The sequence below is a fragment of the Alternaria atra genome (assembly GCF_907166805.1).
Source record: "Alternaria atra isolate CS162 genome assembly, contig: 35, whole genome shotgun sequence".
NCBI lineage: Eukaryota > Fungi > Ascomycota > Dothideomycetes > Pleosporales > Pleosporaceae > Alternaria > Alternaria atra.
The window spans coordinates 208,703-233,108 of NW_025091334.1; the positions used below are offsets into that span (position 1 = coordinate 208,703).

Consider the following 24,406-nt stretch of genomic DNA (forward strand, 5'->3'; position numbering starts at 1 on the left):
TGTCTCAGCGCGAAGGATTTAGACAGACAGGTAGGATTGCTACCCAGCTCTTACTTTACACGTGAGGCTGAATGCACTGCCCACATGTGGCGGAGTAAGGCTGATGTTGCTATCGTCCCCAGCGCATAAACTGGTTAACTTCTCTACATCTCTGGTTTTCTAGAGATTACCGATCTCTCCAACTTCATACGAAACGTGCGTCAGATGTGATACACAAAGTCCTCGAATCATATCTATTTCCACTGAAGACATCCTGCTACGTTGTTGTAGATTTGCCATGCTGTCGAAACGCTGAAGACGTCATACATGCCTGCTATGTCAGAGAATCTACTCGCCTTAGGAAGTTGAAACCTGGCGTGGAGATGCCTGAATTTGGAATCTAGAGCTTGAAATCGGCCGGGATCCCCAGTTCGGGGAAGAGTTGAGTCGCGAAACTCGTGCAGTGAACTTCGAGTGGAGTGAACCAGAACTGCTCACTTCGCCAATCCTGGTCATTGTTGCAGTAGTTTGTTGACGTGGCAGTGACAGAGCAGCGGGCGATATGGATGCTTATGGTCCTTCCGCGAAACAGGAGCAAGATGCCTCACCACTGGATAGAGATTTGCCATGCGAATGCATCATCGCGATGCGCGTCGACGGATTTAGCACACGATGGAAGCGTGGAGGAAGGGAGGGCGAGCGACGATAGGACCCACATTGTGGGGTACCGTCGCTTGACGGCCTTAACGGGACGTCATTGGGTAGCAGCGCGGCACTTCCGGTCCACTCCCGGTCAACAGCACAGCCAACGTTTAACTGCATGCGCAAGGCGGTGACTGACTGGCTGAATTTCCTCATCGTTGCTTCTTCCAGTTCAACATGCGTTCCCTTCGTCCTCCATATACCCCATTTCCATGATTATGGCGCACATCAGCTGTGATAGTCAGCAGGCCTTGAGGCGTACCACGACATCCACCGTTTGCTTGCTTTGCCCTCTTCAGCCTCTCTCGTCACACAACGTGTGCTTGTAATCGCTTCAGCATGCCAGAAATCCCACTCTGCGTCACTGTCTATATTCACACCCCTCACACCATCCCCATCCTCGCACCAGGCCATCGCCGCCAATATCAGATCCATTGACGCAAGCGCCACCTCCGCTGACGATAGCTGAACCCTGTAAACACTACGTAGCATGGTGGGTAGATAATATAAACACGCTCTTTGTCTCTCTACCCTGAACTACTAGATTGCTTTTGAAACTGACCCAGATGATTCGACACACAGTCGGACCACACAGCAGCCTTTGAGGGCTCTGATCCACCCTCACGACAGCGCAGTCCTCCCGCAGGCGATCCTAAATACCACTACGAAAGCCTCAATGACATAGGCACAAGTCCGTCTGCTAGTGTACCGTATACTAGACGTCGTCCATCTCGCACCAGTTCGGGCACGAAAGGTTCCCCACCTTCGGCCTCACCGCCACGCGGAGACGACCATGACGAGAGCGAGCAGAGGACGAAGCCACCTCGCAGCACTTTGAAGAAGCTCCTGAGACGAGACTCACACCATACCGACACTGGATCAACATCACAGGGCAAACAAGAAGAGTTGGATGAGGAGGGAAGTACCATCGGCTACATGCCCAGGCTCGGCCAGATAAGAGAAAGCAGGTCCAAGGTCAGCACACGTTCAAGACGTCGGGGAAGCTCTGCTGTCAGTATCCCGGTCGATCCGAGGGTTCTCCGCCGCCGGCATACTGGAGACAACGCCGTGAAACGCTCACACGCACGTGACAAACGCAGCTCTTTGCAGCGGCATGCTGGGGATATGGCCAACATGTCAGATCCCTCTCTAGTTTCGAGCGTGACGCAACAATCAGATGCTTCGGGTGGTAGTAACTCGACAGTGTTGCAGCGGCCGTACAGCGGTTATAGCCAAGTCGACCAGTACCTAGAACCTCAAGAAAGCCATAGCCCATCCGCATCAACGGCTGTGGAAAGTCCTGCCTTTGACAATATCGGCGCCGCTCAGTCTGAAGTATTCAAGTACCTACAGACTAGCGACACGACCGCAAGCATTACGCCAACAGACCTTCAAGCTATGCCCCCATCAACCGTTGTCTCGTCGTCTTCGTCATCATCAGGTGACACTCAACATGACGACCGGTCGTCTGTAGCAGCAGACTCACAGCACACCATTGACTCTGCCATGACCTCACCAGCCTCAACACGAAGGAGTCTCCAAACATCTTCACATCTCCCTAATCAAGAATTCCGCACGTTCAAGAAGCCGCTGTACGCCAGTAGCTTTGTGCATGGCCCTGGGGACGAAGTCGAAGCCAATGAAGAAGAGGGCAGTGAAGAGGAGAACGACGGTGGGTCAGAGAGCGAGGAAGAAGTCAACCAAAAGAAGCAGATACCTAACAAAAGTCCAATGGAAACCCTCCCTCCTCGAGCTCCATCAGCGGCCTCTTGTCAAAGTGATGCGCACGCCACGCGTCTCAAACAACAGGAGCGCGAGCTCGCCAACCATATTTCACAAAACCCACAGCCGTACAGCGACTACCAATATAGCGCAGAGCAACCCGCACACAACTACCCACCCATGCCAATGTACAGTCCTCAGGGATACTCCGGTGCGTCTCCTGCTGCAATGAATGCAGTCGTCAATTCACCACCAGGATGGGCACCCATGCCCTCATTCCCAGCCCCATTAGCCATCGGCTACGCGCCTCACCAATCCCCCGAAGCGGCGCATGCACATCCCCTATCGATACGACCCCCTGATGGTATGCTTCAGTACATGCCCCCGCCTTTTTCCCCACATCCAGGGCAACCGCCACTCTACCAACAGCACGCGCCGTCGTCCAGCCAGACCAGACCAACAATAGTGGGTTACGAACTCCTAGCCAACGAGCTTAGCGGATCGTCGTCGTCGTCGAGCTCCCATGGCCGGAAGAAGCGTCTCGTGCCCATGTACCGAAAGTTCTCGCACCTAAACCACCGCGTCTTGCTTCACCTACAAGACGAAACGAGTGAACTAGAAGAAGAGCTTCGTCACCTAGACGAATGCATTGCGCAGATAACCCCCCGAGATGCGGAGGGGTACGCGTACCCTGCGTCGAGGCGGAGTGACGCACGCTACGGTGGTGAAATGCACTTCAAGAGGACCGAACTCCTGGGGCGTATCTACCAGAAGCTAGAGCAATACAGTAAGTTGTGGCTTAACTCAAATGCACGAGATGAGATCGTCGCTGCCACCGATCATGATCGGTCCCGCTGACTCGGTACAGACAAGGCTTTATCTTCGTTTAGCAACCTCTCGACGAGTCTCGTTCCTGCCACCGCTAAAGACGTGCAAGCCTACCGCGCGTGGATGGACGAGCACGACCCAGTCGATGAGGCGGAATCTCACTTCCTCGAGCAAGACTCTGATTTAGTGACGATTTCGCGGAAGCCATCATCAACTGTTACTGCTAGCACGGCAGCACAGCCGGCAACCGGACAAGACGCGTCCCAGTCAGCGCCATCAGCAGTATGGTTTCCACTAACCCTCGTGATACCCCTCATGGCGTTTGCGATAGTCCCTAGTTTGCTCGGACGCCTCGTCGTTATCGTGCTTATCGTTGGCGCGGAGCTAAAGCTGATCATGTCGACCCCTAAGCTCATGAGTTTACTGTCTACGCGTGAGTGGACTGCGGCTGCTTCAATGTGAGTTCCTTCCTTTCTTCCTTCCTTCCTTTCTCTGAAGACTCTCTCTCCTGCGCCCAATCAAGTTACGACCGCGCAAATGTCGTGACGTCTGTCATCGAACACAAGCGACAAGGGGAAGGAATGCGTGGGGGGGGGCACACCACCTCGCAACTCGGGAAATTACCATTCACATACTCTCGGGAATATGTTCAATAACGTCTTTTCACCCACACACACACGTATGATCGGGTGGAGACAGGCCAACAAGCACCGCCTCAGAAAACGGTTCAGGCTGGAAAATAGGAAAGTTGAGGCTAACGCAAGACAAACGCAGCTATTTCGGGGTAAATGTGCTCCTCGCGGCCCTGGTGCGCTGACGGGCACTGGATTGGTTTTGGATCATGAATGGATGGGGTTATTTGGTTAGTGCCGAGGTCGTCGCTGACTCGGCAGGGTAGGCGGGCGGCGCTATATGCAGGCGTTCAGGTGGAGGAGGAGTTTGGCGGCGCAAATGATCGCCCATGGTTTCGGGCGCACGGGCCCAGGTACAGTCCACGGGTAACAAACTGGGCGCAATGCGCGTCAAGGTATCAATGTGTGCCTGTATACCCGCAGCTGCTCACAAGTCTGACCGAAGAGATCGCGAGGGAAGTGTGGAGTTGGAGTTGGCCTTGTTTTTTCTATATCTTGTTTCCTGCGGCGAAATGTCTTGTTGCCGTGTATGCAATGCATGTAATGTAGTTGTACTATATAGGTTCGCAGGCGTTCACTCTATCTGTTCGGCACGGCGCGGCGCATGAATGATGATGATGGGGACTTGCTTGCGTTGGAAGCAAGGAAGAAGGTGTGTAGCTTACTAGAAATGATTGGAGCCCGCTCTATTGGTATATTCCCCTTGGTTTCCGACTTTTTGCTTTGCCCATCTTAGTGGTAGGAATGGTATACATAAACGTAAACAGGGCTCGGATATGCTGTGTCCTGCAAGCGGAGCGTGGGCGGCTACCAAAGTACTCTATCCAAGGCATGCACATGAATCGCTCGCAGCTTGCAGGATTCATTGTTCAATCTCCAGCCTTTGAAGGAAGGAAACAGAGCGGGGCTATGGCGTGATGGGATTCCGAGCGACTCGATCCCTGTGCACTGCTGCAGGTGATGTATGAATGTGACGGGAATTAATAGATATGTGCAAGTGACTTTTTTTTTCTTTGGCGATTGTCCCGCGGCTTTGCGGATCCTGTGGCGCAAAGTGTATTGGTATCACGGTTATTTGATAGTCAAGGATTGCCGATCGCTAGCGTGCGGAAGAGTTTATCAGTTGGCAACATTGCGATAGCCATGATTGTTTCTACTTGATGGAGCGGAGAGAAGGATCATCGGACCGAAGACGTAAAGTGGAAAATGGGATGGGTTGATCGTCGACGCTCGACGAAAAACTTGATCAGTGACGAGTCTTGATAACGGCGACCAAGGCTTTTCCGATGCCGTGCCCATGTCAATCGATGACGGACGGTTAGAGTGGCATGCTGGGCAATTTAGCAGCAAGGCAAGCAGGTGTCGGCACGCTATGGCCCACTCCTCCACATGTTGGTGCAGCCCGCCGCCTTGTATCTACCGTGGTACGAGCCAAACGAGGACGTCGGCGCGTCTTCCTTGTGTCGTCGGCAGCCAATATCTCTGGCACTGCACAACTGTTATGAAGGTGACTCTCAGCCCAGTCAGCTCAATAGCCTCGACAACGGACTAGTTGATCGAGACATGTACGGCCGCCGGCAAACGGAAAGTCAAATGCATGCTGATTGGTGTCGGGCTTGACGTTTGCTAGTCGGCCTTAGCCAGGAACCAGCGGCGTCGCTTGGGCGCGGACCATGTTCTGCTTCAGGCACAGAGGGCGTGAGAGGATCGGGGTTCAGGGGGAGGCGAGCGAGCAGCTGACCACGGTTTCAGAGAAAGTTGAGGAGACGAGGCCTGTCCTCTAATGAATACCGACACGGGCATTGCCAGAGCAGGGTCTGCACACACTCTGGCCCGTCTACTGTGTAGGTTGCAGGGTACTGTCTCGCTCTATCATGTACGCATTGAGGTAGTCAGTCGGTTATGTTGTTGTGGGTGCCCGTTTGCCCCTGCCTCGTTTGACGTCCCACCTTCCTGCAGCTCGCGGCCTCCACGCTTTCTTGGCCCACTCTTGCACCAGCAACTGAAACACGCGTGAATCTGTAGTTGGCGACATGGACAGAGACTAACTACTACACAACTGCACTCGCCCATTCACCCTCTTCGTCCCTTGGAACTCAGCCTCGGTCGCCTATACCCAAGTCCACGTCCAAGTCCAAGTCCAAATCCAAGTCCACGTCCGGGTTCGCATCTGCCGTAGCATCGCGCTGCCTCTCTGGAATGTCGCAGCCTGCCCATTGCCCACTCACCGTCTGAGCTCCCCCGCAGCCCCCTCTCGACCATTCACGCCCTTCCTGCTGCCAGCGCCCTCTCCGACTACTGGCGCACCCCCTAATTCAGCTGCCAACCACGCTGCACTTTGCACCTCTCGCTCTCTCTCGCTGGACGGGTCCTCCCGCTGCAATTCCGCCCTAGACGACGCTGATTGATCGACGCCCATCCGCGACCGCGCCTACAAACAAAGTCACCGCCTCCTGCCCGTCGCTCTCTCCGCGACACTACCCCTCTCCAAACATGGCAGTCTCTATGCTGCACGCTCCTTCGCGAGCCTCGACGTCTTCATCGTCGTCGTTTGTGCCCGTATCGCGCCAGAACACAATGTCCTCCCACGATGGATCGCGCTCGGTGCGCCAGTCGAAGCGCTACTCTGTTACCGCCTTGTACCTGTCCATGTCCGCCAAGGACAAGGAACTCGAGATTGAAGATGACCTGGCTAGAGGTACGAGGCTACCCGCCTATAATGCGCCATAGTAGGCTAATTGTTGGCAGCTCAGAAGATACTCCGTGAACTCAAGGCCAAGATCTCGTCGCAATCCAAGAAGAACTTCGTCCTGGAAAAGGATGTGCGCTACCTTGACTCACGGATAGCCCTGCTGATTCAGAACCGCATGGCATTGGAAGAGGTGCGCTCTACGCCTTACTTCTTGTCTTGTCTCTTACGCGATACTGACTACTTTGCAGCAAAATGAAGTCGCCGACCACCTTGCAGACGGCCTCGAACTCCAGGAAGGTTTCTTTCCCAATGACGAGAAGACGCAGAAATACGGCAATCTGCTCTTCCTCCTCCAATCCGAACCACGCCACATTGCCCACCTATGTCGACTCGTCTCCATGGCCGAGATTGACGCCTTACTACAAACTGTCATGTTCACAATCTACGGAAACCAGTACGAGAGTCGCGAAGAACACTTGCTTTTGACCATGTTCCAGGTATGTTGCGCGTCCAGCTTTCGTGTGTCACAACTAACCTAGCTACAGTCAGTACTCACGTACCAATTCGATAGTACCCCAGACTACAGCTCGCTTCTGCGCGCCAACACCCCAGTCTCCCGCATGATGACCACATATACCCGGAGAGGACCCGGTCAGAGCTACCTCAAGGTTGTCTTGCAGGATAGCATCAACTCCCTCATTGAGCTAAAGGATCTCGACCTTGAGATCAACCCGCTCAAAGTGTACGAGAAGATGATTACTGAGCTTGAGATTCAAGGAAACCTTCCCCCAAATCTGCCCAAAGGAGTCACAGCAGAGCAGGCGGCCGAGAACGAGACTGTTCAGAATATCATCACACCGCGAGTCAACATGCTCATGGAGATTGCCAACAACTTCCTCACGACCATCATCAAAGGCCTCGAGGAGACACCATACGGTATTCGATGGATATGCAAACAGATTCGAAGTTTGACGAGACGAAAGTACCCTGATGCCCAGGATCAGACCATATGCACCCTCATCGGAGGCTTCTTCTTCCTGCGCTTCATCAACCCTGCCATCGTTACCCCGAGGTCATATATGCTCATTGATGTGCTGCCAGCAGAGAACCCCAAGCGGACATTAACATATATCGCCAAGATGCTGCAGAATCTCGCAAACAAGCCATCGTATGCAAAGGAGCCCTACATGGTCAAGTTGCAGCCCTTTATCCACCAAAACAAGGAGCGAATCAACAAGTTTCTGTTGGATCTCTGCGAAGTGCAAGACTTTTACGATACACTCGAGATGGACAACTACGTTGCTTTGTCCAAGAAGGACCTGGAGCTTTCCATTACGCTGAATGAAGTGTATGCGACGCACTCGCTTTTAGAGCGACATGCTGCCGAACTGGTAAGCAAACCTGAAGCTTCAATGCGCATTATCAAACTAACGTCACCAGGCCAAGGAAGACAGTTCGCATCTGGGTGTCATTCTACAGGAACTCGGTACTGCGCCAGCACAGCTTCCACGGAAAGAGAACCGGGCTATCAATCTCCCACTATTCAGCAAATGGGAAACGCCACTCGACGATCTCACAGCAGCGCTGGATATCACGCAAGAAGAGATCTTCTTCATGGAAGCCAAGTCGACATTCGTTATGATCCTCCGCTCGCTCCCCTCCAACACCTCCATTACGCGACGGCCATTGCGACTAGACAGGATTGCGGAGGCGGCTGCTACAACAAAGAACGATTCCATCATGGTCAAGAAGGGCATTCGCAGCATGGAGCTCCTAAGCCAACTGCAAGACCTCGGCGTAATTGACAAGGAAGACGGTTTTTCTTTACTCAGAGACGAAGTTGAACAGGAGCTGGTCCACTTAGGTTCGATGAAGGAAAAAGTCATCGAAGAGACGCGGAAGCTCGAAGAAGTCTTCCGCACAATCCGCGACCACAACGGCTTCCTAGTCAGCCAGCTCGACACATACAAGTCCTATCTCCATAACGTACGCAGTCAATCCGAGGGCAAAACAAGGAAACAACAAAAACACCAGGTCCTCGGCCCTTACAAATTCACCCACCAGCAGCTCGAGCGTGAAGGCGTGATCCAGAAGAGCAATGTCCCTGAGAACAGGAGAGCCAACATCTACTTCAACTTCACGAGCCCGCTCCCGGGTACCTTTGTCATCTCGCTGCACTACAAGGGAAGGAATCGCGGGCTGCTGGAACTTGATCTTAAGCTCGATGATTTGCTTGAGATGCAAAAGGACAACCAAGAAGATCTTGATCTGGAATACGTCCAGTTCAACGTGACCAAGGTGTTGGTCCTCCTCAATAAGCGATTCGCTCGTAAGAAGGGGTGGTAGGGCCGTTCCCTTGTACTTCCTGCGCGCGATACAACGTCCAAGTCACGAAGAAGATACGATACCCCCGATTATTACTACGTCTTTCCTGCTGTTTGACGCCACGCCATACAATTACCGACCCACATCGAAATCACGCCTTATCTCATCTATCCCTCCACACATACTTTCTCATTACTACGATTCATCTAGTTACCAGCATCTCGGCGCCGGAGTATAGGCGTATATTGGGCGCTCCTAAATTCTTCGAGGATACCCCCTGGTGTGAAAGGATTGGTTTGGGCTACTACCAAGGACACGGTGGAAACGTCTAATTTCCGTTCTTGCTCCGTTTCCGCAGTGTCGTTTCTTTTGGCGGGTTATTCTGAGCTGTGGCAGTTCGTTTTTTCTGGTTCTAGCTGCGCTGTTTATGGAACGTTATGCACTTTGCTTTCTTTTCGTCCACTTGGTGCTTGCTTTTCTCACTTTTCAATTACAACTGTCTCTCGCTACTAATACGAGGTCGTCGGCAGGATCCGAGGTCCATCTCACCCTTTATTTTGGTTGCCTTTTCCTTTTGAGCGAACGAGCGATATCCAAACTATTTGTACGATATATGGAATGCGTATGCAATGGTGTCTTATGGGGGGGGACAAGGTAGTATAAGTGTAGTTCCAGTCCATGGAACTCTTGGGAATTGCGGATTTCTGCGTTGCAATGGAATTGAGCTATTTGTAGCTCGTTGTCACAAAGAATGTGTCGCATATGCCTGTGATATACGCCAAGTGAACAACTCAGCAGAGGACGCATACATGGCGTGCGTTGTTCCGGTGTGTGCGTGTCTGGTCGGGTCAGGAACCGGGTGATAACGGTCCCTAGTCCTTCGACACGCTTGCTGCTACGTCACTCCTCAGTACCCAGATGACCAGACCTGACACCCCGGAATTATCCTCTGACCCAATTTGCCCCGCCGCGGCCATGACCGTATTTCGTTGCGCACTGGATGTCGTCGGCTCCTGCAGGTTCGCTTTCCAGCATGCTTTAGATGTATAGAGCAGCGAGATAAGATAAGAGATAACAACCTTGTACATGACGCTACGGCTACGAATGCATGCATCATGCAACATGCAAGGTGGATAGGCACGCAAGGCAGAGAGAGACATGAAGTGCGGGTGCCTGTCACACGTGCCCCACGCCCCATACAGTGAGGCGTGACGCGCCATTGCAAGACACGGCCAATCACAACAACACACCTTGCTTCCGCCTGTCGATCGCCCGCAATCCGTGGAGTCAGACGAGGCTACGACGACGAAACGGACTGGGCGTGGTGTGAGTCCGAGGTTGTGACTGTCCTTTCTCCAACTCTTCTTCTTCCTTCCTTACTTCCTCCACTTGTTTCCTGTATGATTGTATATGATTGATTCGTAAACGGTGGTTGTCTTTTGCTGCCTGCCTACCTGCTTGCTTTCTTGACTTGTTCATTTGCTATCTATCTCGGCCGTCACTTATCATCATCGTCGTTGTCGTTCCAAAGACACAATGTCGTCGTCCATTGCGATACCTAAGCGTAAGGGCAAGGGCCCTGCTCATAACCCTCGGAACTCATCCTCGTCGTCGTCATTCGTGGCTTCCACACCCGAGACACCCAATCACTACAATTACAACTTCTCGACGCCTTCGCCGACCCGCTTCTCGTACGCCGGAGGGGGGAGTAGCTATGGTTCTACACCTTCGTCAACGTCGTCGTCGGGGAGTCCGACACAGAATAATGCGAGTAACATGCGCCGCCGAGAGAGCCTAATGAGCGAGACGTTTGCTCGACAGGAACATATCGTTGTGAATGTTGGGGAAGAGGATGAGGGGGGTCTCAGGCTGATCACTTGTGTCAAGGCTAGTCAAGGGTTTGATTGGAATCAGGGTATGTGGTTTTCTCTTCTCTCCTCTATCTTTCTCTCTCTCTCGCTCCCTCTCTAGTGTTGTGGTACTTTTGGTTATGAGAGTAGAAGATGTGGAAAGTAGGCTAACAATCTAACAGAGATGTTTCTCCCTTCCTACATAGACTACCATTTCGATGACCTCGAGCGACGACAGGATCCTGTGCAGGATATCATTATCACGGATGAGGAGGTTAGGAATATGTTTCCGCAGTAGGGAGTTGGGTGGGTGGTCTGGGGAAGGGGATACTTGTCCGGTTATGCGCATCGATTCCAGGCGCGGGTTGAGGGATAATGGATGGAGCGCATGCTTTGACATTTTTTACGCATGACGCGATATCGAAATCATGTTTATATGGGCTGGGAAAGGATAGGCGTTTGGGTTGAAGGTTTCATGATAGGAGATTGGATGGGTGACGGCGTTGCGGGATGCGTTTATTCGCTACTTGACGGGCTTTTAGGACTGTTAATAGGCATGTACTTTGAATCAAGCGATACATAAGCTACATTGCTATCGCTAAATGTTCAGCTGTCTCATGACTATGTTTGTTCACAGCTTCGCAGAGGGTGCAGCGACCCCACACCTCGGCCCCCGATAAGACGGGCTGATAAGGCGATCAAAGTCGCGCGCGGTCCATGTTCCGCGTTCGCAAACAAACAGCCAAAACAAAGTCAACCACCATACCAACAACCGCCATTCCACTCCACAGACTACACATCCGCGTCTTCAAACAGCCCTGAACATATATCCATCTCCCTAGAACTCGCGCACACCATCCGCCGTATCGAGAATCCACGTTGCACCTACAAATTCCTTTCACGGGCGCACACGCGCACAACACAACCCTCACACTACCACACACACACACACACACACACAAAACCACCCACCCACCCACAATGGACCCCTCGCACCGCAAAATCGAACTCCAATCCCCCTCCGACTTAACCTACCTCACATCCCGCATCCGCACAGCCGCGCGCCAAAAACTCGATCTCCACCTGCCCCCCGTCCCCTCCTCAGACACAAACCCCAACGCACCCGACGAACTACGTCGCTCCGTCGAAGACCTCGTCGACATATTCGTTGCGCATGTTTTACAGGGAATGCGGCATAACATTAGCATAAACGGTATCGACGTTGTGTCCTCTCAAGGAGATGAGGGGGAGCGGATGGATGGGATAGTAAATGGAGACGGAGGAGGAGAAGGCGGGTCAATGGTGGAGAAGGAGGAGTATGAAGTTTTTGATGAAAAGTTGCGGGGAGAGCTGAGTGCAATGGTAGCGAGGCGCGATGCACTTGTTGGTAAGATCAGTCAGCAAAGAAGGACGACGCCCAAGGTTGCGGCCGAGGAGTGGATGAGGGCATTTGAGGAAGAGGGCAGAGTTTGGGCGGAGATGACTGAGTCGTTGAGGAAAGAGGCTGCTGGGGTGGGTGGTGGAAATGCGGGTAATGGAGTTGCGGGAATTGCAGATGTAGAGACGATACAGAGACAAGAAGAGGTTGAGAGGAATTGGGAGAAGGCGGTGCAGGCACTGCAGAGGTTGAACAAGGGGTTGCCGGAGACGAGGGCGAGATTGGAGAGGGCGGGGGATGTGGTGGGGTATTTGGGGGTGCGAAGAAGTGAAGAAGTAGGGAATATTATTTTGAAGGCGTTTGGGAGTGCATGGTGTACAGGCGTTTTTTTAAGAGTATGGGTTGGGTTTGAAGGGGATGGGATGGTATACCCACTTGTATCACTACTACTGGTACTGCATCAGCAAAGTATGCGCAGTTTGCTATATTCATATAGATAGTTCAATACGCCGAGAGTGAGAGTTGTGTTTGACAACATACCTTTTACCGTAACAACCACCTTGTTTTCACATGAGATTCAAAATTACTAAGTGTCGTCACTCAAAAGAAACAAGCCAGTTCCAGGTTTCTCAATCAGCCGAAACAACTCTTGCATTCTATACAATACACGACGTCTTCCTGTCGATGTTGAACTATGCCCTTGGACTATGTTGCATCGTGACGCTAACGCGACATGGTAGTTCTTTTCATCCACGCTGACCGAACCCAATCATCGCTATACCATGTCCATACCAATTCGCAAAATATCTCGATATGAATGACCCACCAAAGTCATCATCTTTTCGCGCAATCAGCATTTTAATCACATGTGGGAACTATTTCGGCAACATTCGGCGCGTCAAGCTTGCAAAAACTATACGTCATGGCGTCAACGCCGACCTCCGCGTTGGTCGTCCCGCAAGCACCCGGGGGTCGTTGATAATGAAAAGTTCAGTTTCCTTTGTAATCGGTTTACTTTTTTAATCTCTGCTGCGATTCAAGGGATTTATTTGAACGTGACAGAGTAAAGATGCTTTCGCCGGCTCGTTTGTCGATGTTGCCGGGTGGTATTAGGGAGCTTGCGGCCAGCTCGCGCACGGGATCGCTATGTCGAACTGGCGCTTTGATAAGCAGCAAATATGGCAAGAGCTTGGAACAAAGAAGGACAATTACTATTGAGCAGTTGGATAAAGCGAGAGACAGTAAGTACTCCCCATTACCAACCTCCTCGCAAGATGATACTTTTCTCTGGCAGGAGGAGAACTTGTTTACTAACAACTTCCTCTCAGACCGCGAGCGCGTAGTCATTCTAGGATCAGGATGGGCAGGTTTCACAGTCGCACGCTCTCTCGACTCCTCAAAATTCCAAACCTTGGTCGTATCCCCCCGTTCCTACTTCGCCTTCACCCCTCTCCTGGCGTCCACCGCTGTCGGCACGCTGGAATTCCGAACTGCGCTAGAACCCGTGCGGAGCCGACGAACGAAAGTCGACTTTTTTCAGGGATGGGCTGATGATGTGGATTTCAAGAATAAGACGATTACCATTGAAGAGGCGGTTGATGATCCGAAACAAGGTGTTGCACTAACTACAGATCGACACGCTGGACAATCACCGGAAGAAAGAGCTGCGGAGAAGAAGAAGGAGGCGAAAGTGGGAAAATTGTTTGATGTGGAGTATGATAAATTGATTGTGACGGTGGGATGTTATAGTCAAACGTTCGGCACGCCGGGTGTCAAGGAACACGCCTTCTTCCTCAAAGATGTAGGCGACGCACGCAGAATCCGGAATCGCATCCTGGCCTGCTTTGAAGGCGCGGCTTTACCCACGACTTCCATCGAGATGAAGAAGCAGTTGCTCAATTTTGCTGTTGTTGGGGGTGGACCTACGGGTATCGAGTTCAGCGCCGAGTTGCACGATCTGATCAACGAGGATATGAAGAGACTATATCCGGAATTAGTTCAGTACCACAAGATCACTGTCTACGATGTCGCAGAGAAAGTGCTCCCTATGTTTGACAAGAAACTCGCGGGGTATGCGATGCAGAAGTTCAAGCGCAAGGGCATTGACATTAAGACGAGTCATCATGTGGAGGAGTTGAGACCGGGGGCGCCGGCTGAGAGGAGCTTTTCAGATGATGTAAACGACTACCATTTGTACACACTCAAGATCAAAGAGGAGGGTGAGATTGGTGTTGGCATGTGTGTTTGGAGTATACTTTCCCCCCCTTTATCGTCTGGATATCAAAAGCTAATCGTGATAAACAGGCACAGGACTGATGCAAAACCCCTTCGTTCATCACGCCCTCTCTTCCGTCCGCGAAGCGCCCACAGATCTCTTCCTACCCTCATCTGCCGACCAACCCTCCACCCCCGACAAAGAAGTGAAATGGATAGTGAAGAAACATCCCAAATCTGGCTCCATAATAACCGACGACCACCTGCGCATCAAACTCATTCCCTCGTCCTCTTCCTCTACCTCTTCCTCACCATCCACCAAAGAAGCAGGAGGAGATACCTCCAACAAAACCGAAGCAATCCACCCCTCCGTCTTCGCCCTCGGCGACTGCGGAATAATAGAATCAACAACCTACCCCGCCACCGCACAAGTCGCCTCCCAAAAAGCCTTTTGGCTAGCCAAACGTCTCAACAAAGGCGACCTATCCCCTTCTTCCCCCTCAGAGTCTAAAGGCTTCACATACCGTGACCTCGGTACCCTGGCCTATATCGGCAACTGGAATGCGTTGTTCCAAGGGGGCGGAAAGTGGGGTGGGAGGTTGCAGGGCTATGTAGCGTGGATTATTTGGAGGGGAGCGTATTTGACGCGGACGGTTAGTTGGAGGAATAAGGTTCTTGTGCCGGTTTATTGGGTTGTTAATTGGATTTTTGGGAGGGATGTTAGCCGGTTTTAGATGGGACTGGGGATTGGGGGTAGGGCGAGGTGGTGGATAAGGAGGAGTGTACTATCAAGTCTGAAGGCGAGACCTTAGGCTTCAGTGGAGCCATATAACGATGTGCCATCACCACTGACAAGTCGTCAAGGTAACATGATTGGAATGTTTGTCACGACGAGGGGTACATTCTCAGCTATAACTTCGCAGAGTTGATTATGCTAATTCTACTCTTTGTAATACAGGACATGTTAGACGAGTGCGTACTCGTCCCGATGTCCAGCTTCCGGGCGCATCCAGTTGTAAGAATAAAAGCTTTGATGTCCTTCAAACTGAGCGGCGTTAAGCATGACATGTACCAAAGCTTTTTTGGAGGGCCTCAAGATGAAAGGAACGTTGTACCCAAACAAATTGGCGATAACGTCACCGGCTTGTATCCCGACAGTATCTGGATGCCAAGTCAATGCAAGATCGCCTTCTTTCGTAACTATCAGACATCGACAACCCAAACCTAAGTTTTCATTATTGTGAGCATCGAAATCGTCCATCATTACACTCTCTGGATGGTATTCGTTCTCAGTTGCTAGTAAATGAGTAATGAAGTCATTCAAATTGTTGTTCAGTCCGTGTATGGAGCGTAGTACATCTGATAGACGTTGTGGTGTTATGTTGAGTGGCTTTAGCACCCTGTGATAGAATTCGTATAGCGTAGCCGGTATCGAGGTTGTATCATGGCTTATCTCATCCGCAATTGTTTGGCAGGATAGAACGGCTAAGATCGTGCCGACGTATCTACCTTGTGTAAAAAGAGTCTGGCAATCTTCCGACAGGCGCACTAAACCGTTTCGCTGCTTCTTCTCATGCAAAGGTAGTTTTTCAACTTCCCCAGTTTTGTTGAATTCGTTCCGATGAAAGCCCAGCATCCATGAAGGCTTGTAGACGATTTCATTAGATTGTATATGGGGCGGGAAGGGTAACTCGAGATAGTACCCTGGGGATTCTTCTATGATTTCGACCACAGTAGCCTCGGCGAGGACTTGTAGGAGACTTTTCGCATAGTCAGCTACAATTGGATCGGTCACTAGAAATTGACAGACTCCAAGTAGACCGTAGATCTTATCCCGGTCGTCAGTAGCTTGTGAGGGGGACGACTTGGCCAGCCACCACGATAGGCTGCGATTTTTCCCACCCTCATATCTCATTGTGTTCAAACCCTCAAGTGGCCGAATAGAACAAAATAGATCATGGTCCAATCTTGCAAACTCCTCATCGAGAGTTCCAAGGGTCTCGCTGTGTTTATAAGCAACGGCTTTAGCCGCTTCCTGACTTCCTTTTATAGCGTAAAGAAGATCTGGCCATCTAGTAGCGTGGCGTCCTATGTGTACAACTGGATCTTCTTTGGCCAAGATAAACTCTTGGATGATCCACAAACGCCTGAACCAGGGTTGGGACATAATATCTAAGAGATGACCCAAGAAATGACACACGTCGGAAGCCAATGTAATCGGCATTAGAAACCTGGACATGGCTAAGAGACGTTCCTGAGACCGAAAGATAGGAGTGAGCATTAAGTTGACTAGACGCGATCTAGTGAGAAGTTTAGAGAAGGTTGTTTGACAGCGCTCTTGATCCGGGCACGTGGCGGACGGTACCCATTCTCCAAGCCATATCAGTACAGTCTTCGCTGAACTGTATATCATAGCCATGTGCTGGACCTGATGCGATCTCTCCTGAACATCGTTCTGGTTGATACACAAGGCGTCAACCCACAAGATGCGAGACCGGTTAGCATACCGCAGGCGTCTGAGGCCAAGATCCAGGCTTTTAGTCATAGAAACCGAGGCTCCGCTAAGAAAAGCCTCGCGCGGGCTAATAGCTGTTCCCCACGCATACGAGAGGGCCTCATAGTCTATCTTTTTATTTGGCTTCTTTGTGCGCAAGCACATGTGAATGGTATCGTCGTATCGTCCGGGCAGCAATTGTAATAATCGGATTTCCCCATTTTCGGAATCGATCCTCTCATATGCGGGATGGGGTGGACCGGGAGGTTTGAGGGCTTGGGGATGGTCTTCCAGGGGAGTCTCATTCATTGCGAGAGCCAGCTGAGCCGTTACTCAGCGGGAAGAGAACTAGAGGTGACCGCAGATTGACCCGAGAGACCATGGGGATGCCAGGGCAAAGGTCATAAGAGCGCGTAGTCTCAGGGGGAAAATGAGGTGAGGTAGTTGTGATACTAGGGGAGCAAGAGCCACTGTGTCAATTGCGATTAGATTCTAGGCAGACACGAGGCTGGAAAAAATAGCTAAGCGGACGGTACGGATTAGACGCCATCCAGCACGCGCAGTAGGTGGCGTATAACTGGTTACGAGTCGAAGCGTACTGTATAAAACAAGGGCGCAACTTGGGCCGGGTGGTGGAGTGCACGTCCCACACAAGAAACCTGGAGCCAGCTTCCCAGCAACCCCAATGAGAGTAGCTTAAAAAGAACGCGTACCCCATCGCAGTACCTACAATTCTCGCACACCCGGTTAGACCAGCGACAGGATCACGATAGACATCAAGACAGATCCGCATGCCGTGCATGCATCCAACACTTAGGAAACATATCACAATATCACGGAGACATATTATATCTCTCCTCGAACCACTCGAGCCTTACTATATGCAAGAATCCATAATGTCTCCATAACCCAAGACAGTAAGCTGTATGTGTCTACTCAAGATCACACGCGTGCTGTTGCGCGGTATGCCACATCGGCTCGTCCAAATAAGCGACGAAGACGAGAGGAGGTCGTATACGTAGTCGACTCTAATAGAAATGAGGAGATGCCACCAGAAAGGACAATGCTATACAAAACCAGGTTTTGAGCATAGACCGAAATACTAATAGCTTCTTGGTATCATCAGAGACACACCGTAACGCATAGTTAGTAGAGGACGTGGAAAGAACTAATGTAGGTCTCGCGAACCGAGATTGCTACGTGTGCAGCAGTTACGCGTGTAACATTTTCGACAAGAGAGTCCCATCAGTTACATGCAACAAACACAACATCATCAGGGAATTTTCCTGCAGAAAGAATATGAAACCAAGTTATTCAAGAAGAGACTAGACCATTGTTAACGCCTAGAGCAGAGCCCACAACCAAGTAAAACAACGCAGTATAAGCACCAAGTTATGTAACCGCGTCGCACCTGCCTTTGCATCAATCAACACAGCTCGGCTGGAATGAGAGAGCTTCTAGAACGACGTCCTATCTTCATAGCAAATAAGATAGTAGAGACCAGCGAACAAACAGAATCGCATAGGAAACAAGTCGGCATTGACTCCCGGCGCTCAACGTAGAGGTTGACCAGATTTGAAGTACCTGTTCTTCGAGTGATACCCACAGTCTTCATACAAACGCCCGACACCCACCACCAACGACGATCACCACACACACCACATTGCACAGTAAACTCAACTCATGCCAACATTTGTCATAGATCGATAGGTAATATCAATATACTACAAAAATTTTCACATCTCAAAAATCCACCGACTATCATAAAGCTAAATCTGAAAAGGAAGGGGGTATCAAAAGGGCTAAAAATCCTTGTGAGAAGAAAAACCGTTTGCCAAACCGTCCTTGTTAGTAAAAGAAAAAGAAAAAAAGAGAAGAGAAAAACCCAAACTCCTCATCGTGGGATCCCAAACGTGAACGCTCAAATTTTGCGAAATGATAATTAGAATAGTCAAATCACTCCCCCATGCGCCTATTCTTGGGACTCTTCTTCGGCGGCTGAGTAAAAGAATCGCTCGTCCTCGCCCTCTTCAAACCCGGCGATGGACCAACCCTGCTGCTGCTTGCACTGCTGCTGGCCATGCTCGCTTTCTTCGCCAAGTTGACAGTTTCGCGAATACCGCCAACAGGACTGTTGAAACCGCTTCCGCCACCAGCAGTTGCTGCGGAACTACCAGCAGGAATCTCCTCAGCCAGTCGATCAGCCAATGCGGCGTCGTATTCGCGCTCACTAGCCCTCACAGCCGAAGGATCCTGTTGGCGAGCCGTAGCAAGTAAATCTACGGAACCGTCATCGCTATCCTCGTAGTCGGACTCTGAGCCTTCAGACACGTCGGAGGCGATGGGGGCGATATTGAGGATTTGCATGGCGGTTGTGGGACTGCCGGAGTCCGAGTCGCTGTCGGGTTCGGAGGAGGCGTCGGATGCGAGGTCTGAGTCGACGTCGCCGGAAGAGCAGGAGTCCAAGGGAAGAAAGGACGCGGGGGGAAGGGTAGAGCTGGGAAGGTTTTTCCGTGATGCGGAGAGGATTCTCTCTTCGATTACACGCTGGGGACTTGATCTAGGAGACTCAACCTCGGGAGATGATTGTTTAGAGTGGAGTGCGTCCTGGATGGCCTTGGGGTATAAGTTTGACCAGCGACGGGCGGCGACATGAGATGGTGCGGTCGGTACTTGGGATCGGCGGATGTGGATGGAGAAGTTGTCTTCTGGCTGTACACCACCCAGACCTGAAGCTTCAAAGTCCATTAGTTCTGGGCTAGTGTTTCCGCTGTCGTTCCTCAGGGCCTCTGGCGAGAAGCCAAGATCATCTCCGCTCGAAACAGTGCGTGCTCCGCTAACGGAGTCAACGTCCATTGGCGTAGTGTCCAAAGGGCCTCGGGGCTCGACCAGATCCAAGGATGCCTTGGTCTGTGGTAGACTGCTCTGTGTAGCACCGAGAGGCTGAGTTGTAATTGGTTGATAGTTGCCAGGCATTGTGAGGAATGCTCCGTTACGATCACCGCTCAGATCAGTGCAGAACTTGGCTTTTGTATAGAAAATCATGGGTCCGTCATCGCGTCTGCGAGGCTTTGATGAAGAGCTCTGCATGATGGAGCTGCTGAAACCTGAGGAGTTTCCAGCAGGTTGCGGCTGGTAAGAATAATTGGCTGAAGACTCGGCGTCGAAACCGTAAAAGTCATCTTCGTTCTCCGAATCATCCTTATGGAAGAAAAGAGGCTTGTAGGCAAACTTGTTCTGTTCCTTCTCCCGCTGGACCCGAGCTAACTTTCTTGCTTTTCCAGACTCGTCAAGCAGTTCACTACTGGTGCCGCTCGTGCCAGTCTTCATGCGTTTGAATGGCGACACGGAGCCAGTCTCGTTTGGTGATGCACCACTCCAATGCTCCGACAAGCTGTCGCCGCTGTGCTTGGTGACGTCGAGACCGCCCTTCCATCGAATCTTGCGCCCATCGCGAGATATCTCGAGATGAGTGCTGTACTCATGCAAGGCATCCTTGACAAACTCGGGTGTCACGTTCAGAGTGTGTAGTTGCGCCATGTTGATGAGCAGGTTGAGGTAGATCCATCCATGGCCGAGAGGTGCTTCTCCGGAGTTCATGTCTGGTGGGGTGAATCCAAGATGGCGAATATAGTCCATATTTTCTGTGGGCACCTGAGCACGGTAAGGGTCCAAGTCGAGCGGTCGTGTCGGTCGTTGATCAGGAGATGAGCCTGAGCCGGCAAAGTCATGTTCCTCAATGTGTAGACTGGGGCGGAATCCCTGGATGACTTCATCCTGAGGGGTACCCTTCTCTTCAGCAGCACTGGCACTGTGATCATTCCTTATGCGTGCTTCGCGCAGACCCTCGGGCTTGTAGTTCTGTCCAGTCGCTTCCCGCTGCTCGCGGTCCGCTGTAGCTGCTGACTGAGCTACCTCCTGTTGCTGCATTTGCTGTGGATGAGATCCGGCTGCCGACCGCTTGCCAGCAAAGATTTGCTCCAAACGGCGCACGACCATCTTCTTCTTTGATTTGTCAGTCATGGGAGCGCTCTTGTTGTTGTTGGGTAGCAGGCCCATGGGGATGTCGTGAAGATAAGAATGAATGGTTTCTTGTTGACGGCTGTATGCGGACTTGGTCATCTTGCGACGGTCGTTGTCTTGGTTAGTTGCCGAAGACTTGTGGCCAGATGCGGACAGGGAGGCGTAGCCCGACTCGGCAAATCGTGACGTTGAAGAAGCGGTGTTGTGTGTTTGGAGCGCCGGCGTGTATGCTGAGATGTCGGCGTACTCATTGGCGGTGCCTTCGTCAAGCTCAGAGGCGAACTTGCGCAGAGTCTCCTCGAGTTCCTTCTTCTTGTGGTCTGGCAGACCGTGAAACCTGACTTCAAACAACTTCTCCTCCTGTAGGTGGGCATCGTAAAGCTTCTCGTACTTCCTCAGTCTCTGCTTGAGTTTCTTGTTTGCAACAGTCAGGTCGTCAATGACGCTTCGGAAGTCCTCGGTGCTGCTGCCATCTGTGCCCATTTGGCCGAGGCCTGGGCGGTATGGGATGGCGGAACGTGCATAAGCGTACTGGGAGTTGTCGGGCGGCGTCTCGGACGAGGACGAGTTTCGAAGGAAGAAAGGCGGTTCGTCTACAAGCGACGGGTTAGTCAGGGCCCGACAGTTGGGTTGAGAGGCACTCACTGTCGACGAAAGAGGGCTTGCCCTGGCTGGCCGTGTTGTTTGTCTTCTCGAACCACTGTCCGGCGTCGCTGCTCTCTCCGGAACTGGTCTTGTTGGCGAGAAGCTGTGGCGAGACGCTCGATGGCGGGTTGGCCTTGTCGCTCGCCAGAGTTGGTGAGCTTCGGGTTGTGGTCGACTCTTTCGCCCTACGCCTTGGCACAGACTGAGGCGGGCTATGCCGAAGAGAGACGGATTTGTGGGCTGGTGGACGGCGTGGATGGGATGGCGCAGCCGCAGGTATTGTCCCAGGACGGTCGTTCATGATGGCTGCTGTGGAGTTGACAGGCTAAGCACGAAGGATGCTCCCCATGTGGGTAAGAGGGTGAATGTTCAAGTGCCGCCGGCTCCGTGTGCGTATATTGGAGACCAGGAGAGACTAAGACGTGCGTGAACAGCTCGAGTACGGGTAGCGAAGCAAGTTATCGTGTGGCCCAGGCTCGGAGGGATCACGGCTTAAAAAGGTCCAAGGCTTCTGCGGCGGTTGTTGGAATGAGAGGGGGTGTGTTTGATGGTGCGGATTGTAAAGCTGGTGGAAGAGGGTTCGGCGTGCGCTCTTGGTTGGAGAGGGCAGCCATGATGAACTCGATCTTGATGTGGGTAAGCAAGTCGATGCCCTCGATTTCTACGATGCCAAGACACGAGCTGGAGATCGAGGGTACCTGGGTGAGAGAGGCAGCCTGTGGCGTTCCGGCCTAGGTTAATTGCGCTAGATGCTACCGACGACCGCACGCAGCACCCCGGCACATCGTCGATGAGCCTCGTCTGAGAGCCCACCATTGCCCAAGAGGGAACACGTCGCTATTTTGTCCTGCCTGTAGACCCTGTTTCCGCTCGATGCCTCTCTCAATCGCTGATCACCGCCGACGGCCCGCCGCTGTATACACCAAGTCTGGCCATCCAGCCCGCGCATTAACAACGTATTCTGCCGCTCATCAACATGCCAACTAGGCCCGCATCTGACAATTACTGCACGACATGGCAGTCCTGAGATGGTTCTGATGGTCCAGACTCGTCGTTACAAGACACCAAAACCATCACAACAGAGTCATGGGCGGCACGAACCGCTGACACTCTGCACTATGCCCTCACCAGCCACACCTCACACATGCCACAGCCATCGAGATTGCAAACAACTAGCTCGGCATCTCCTGACGCGCGCTGCTTCGTGTCCCCTCCCTAAATGAGGTCACTTTTGCAACGGCTGGGAGGCATGCATCGATTTCCTGGACCCTGATCTGACCTTGGTTGTTCGGCTCCCACAGCCTGCTACGGTGATTGGCGGCATCCGCCCCGGGCAACAACGTGGTTGGTGTTTCTGCTGGTGCACTTGAATCGAATGCGCCGTGCTCAATCGCTGCCGCCATCGCCATCGAGGGTCATCAGAAATAAAGGGTCCAGCTGGAACACTCGCCAATGCATCGCACATGGCATGCATGCACCTGATCAGCGTCTACAGGGCACAGCAAAAGAGTCTTATTCAAGCCTAGATCCTCAGGGGGCTTTGGTGTTGGCATGAGCTGCTGACCATGACTGCTTGCTGCCCTGCTGTCCGTGGAGTATATTTTTCTCTCTTGGTGGGGTGATGCCACTTTCGACTTGAGATCACCGATTGAGCTCGGATCGCAGATTGCTTGTTACAAGAATGCAGGGCAAGGTGCTCCGCGAAGACGTTCCGGGCAAATCACCGAACCAACCAAATATCGTTTCCTATGTCACCAGCGCGTTCGAAGCCATTGGCGTTATTGAATATAAACTTGTTGTCCCCATCATACGATGGTTTTGTGGGAAATTTGGAGAGACTGAGTGGATGTCAGTACAAGACATGTCACATCTAAACTTTGATCTCGATCAAATGTGCCATTACATCGTGGCTAGCGTAGCGAGAAAAAATAGAAACATAGAAATACACACAATATAGTATAGCCTCGGTATGAAGCCCCGAACAACGGAGTCAACACCCACCGATGTATAGCATATGCGCCGATGTATACGCAAACTCAGATACGCACGCCCTTACTCCTCAGCACGTTCACGGCAGAGTGACCCGTGTAGTTGAGCCACTCACCCAGCCCTCCCATGAACCCACCAACCTTCATGAGGTCTTGCAATCTATTGTCGAGAAACTGTTCCGTCTCAACAAAGTTTGCCGATTTATCCTGCGTCATGTATACCTCGGTCGAAGAGTAGATGGCGGAGAGAGTTGCGCGCTTGCTGTACCAGCTGCTGTCGACGCTTTGATCGCCAGACAGAAACCAGATCTCGTCTGCGAGTCTTGCAAGCTCAGCGAACGATGCGGGGACGTACGTGGGTTGAGCCATGATCGCAAGTGCCTGTCAACCATCAGCAAGTTGACCTTCACTGTTTTGTACTTGTTGCCCTACCTCCTGCCACCGATGTATAACGGGTTCATTCGCTCGCAGTCGCGCCAACGTCAATGTCCTGACTTTTGCGCCAACGCCCATCTTCTTGCCTTGCTCTCCTTCCTCTGGAAATTGAACATTGTTCTGCAGGGCCAAGCGCTGGGTGACAAGATGGTAATTGATCAAATCGAAAACACCGCGTGGAAGCAGATTCGTAGAAACATCAAGATAGCCGGCGTCTCTCGCACCAAGCTTCAGCGCATCTATAGTGAAGCCATGGTTCGGTACGTGTGCATATGCGGAAGAAAGTATCGCAGACTCGGCGGGAGGAAATGGCGGCGGTTGAGCATAATCATACGAATGGTACAAGCATCGCTGTCTCAAGGCCGCTGCTGCTGGACGATTTGAGGCAGCTCGGAAAGTCCCGCGTAGCGAGTTGGCTAGTCGTGCTGGTGGTGGCATGTTTGATGTGCAATTGAAGATGTTCAGATCAGCCGATGCGGACAATTGCTGCCTTCTCCAT

General features: G+C 51.9%; 6 protein-coding genes across 6 annotated transcripts; 4 read left to right on the top strand and 2 right to left on the bottom strand.

The window, feature by feature from the left end:
• Nucleotides 1–1,171: 1,171 nt before the first annotated feature.
• ALTATR162_LOCUS10988 (uncharacterized protein) lies at nucleotides 1,172–3,693 on the top strand (the record flags this gene model as incomplete). Its single annotated transcript, XM_043318628.1, has 3 exons — nucleotides 1,172–1,174; nucleotides 1,264–3,190; nucleotides 3,272–3,693. The coding sequence occupies 3 exons, from the start codon at nucleotides 1,172–1,174 to the stop codon at nucleotides 3,691–3,693; spliced, it is 2,352 nt and encodes a 783-aa protein (XP_043174563.1).
• A 2,663-nt stretch (nucleotides 3,694–6,356) lies between these two features.
• Nucleotides 6,357–8,901, top strand: ALTATR162_LOCUS10989 (uncharacterized protein; the record flags this gene model as incomplete). The annotated part of the gene is made up of 5 exons (XM_043318629.1): nucleotides 6,357–6,561; nucleotides 6,612–6,745; nucleotides 6,804–7,052; nucleotides 7,101–7,946; nucleotides 7,996–8,901. The coding sequence occupies 5 exons, from the start codon at nucleotides 6,357–6,359 to the stop codon at nucleotides 8,899–8,901; spliced, it is 2,340 nt and encodes a 779-aa protein (XP_043174564.1).
• A 1,515-nt stretch (nucleotides 8,902–10,416) lies between these two features.
• ALTATR162_LOCUS10990 (uncharacterized protein) lies at nucleotides 10,417–11,028 on the top strand (the record flags this gene model as incomplete). The annotated part of the gene is made up of 2 exons (XM_043318630.1): nucleotides 10,417–10,795; nucleotides 10,913–11,028. 2 exons carry the CDS (start codon nucleotides 10,417–10,419, stop codon nucleotides 11,026–11,028), a joined length of 495 nt encoding a protein of 164 aa, XP_043174565.1.
• Nucleotides 11,029–11,711: 683 nt separating this feature from the next.
• Nucleotides 11,712–15,056, top strand: ALTATR162_LOCUS10991 (uncharacterized protein; the record flags this gene model as incomplete). Its single annotated transcript, XM_043318631.1, has 3 exons — nucleotides 11,712–12,367; nucleotides 13,171–14,357; nucleotides 14,413–15,056. The coding sequence occupies 3 exons, from the start codon at nucleotides 11,712–11,714 to the stop codon at nucleotides 15,054–15,056; spliced, it is 2,487 nt and encodes an 828-aa protein (XP_043174566.1).
• Nucleotides 15,057–18,772: 3,716 nt separating this feature from the next.
• On the bottom strand, nucleotides 18,773–21,785 carry ALTATR162_LOCUS10992 (uncharacterized protein; the record flags this gene model as incomplete). The annotated part of the gene is made up of 2 exons (XM_043318632.1): nucleotides 18,773–21,432; nucleotides 21,485–21,785. The coding sequence occupies 2 exons, from the start codon at nucleotides 21,783–21,785 to the stop codon at nucleotides 18,773–18,775; spliced, it is 2,961 nt and encodes a 986-aa protein (XP_043174567.1).
• A 1,735-nt stretch (nucleotides 21,786–23,520) lies between these two features.
• Nucleotides 23,521–24,345, bottom strand: ALTATR162_LOCUS10993 (uncharacterized protein; the record flags this gene model as incomplete). The annotated part of the gene is made up of 2 exons (XM_043318633.1): nucleotides 23,521–23,853; nucleotides 23,905–24,345. 2 exons carry the CDS (start codon nucleotides 24,343–24,345, stop codon nucleotides 23,521–23,523), a joined length of 774 nt encoding a protein of 257 aa, XP_043174568.1.
• Between the last annotated feature and the right edge of the window lie 61 nt (nucleotides 24,346–24,406).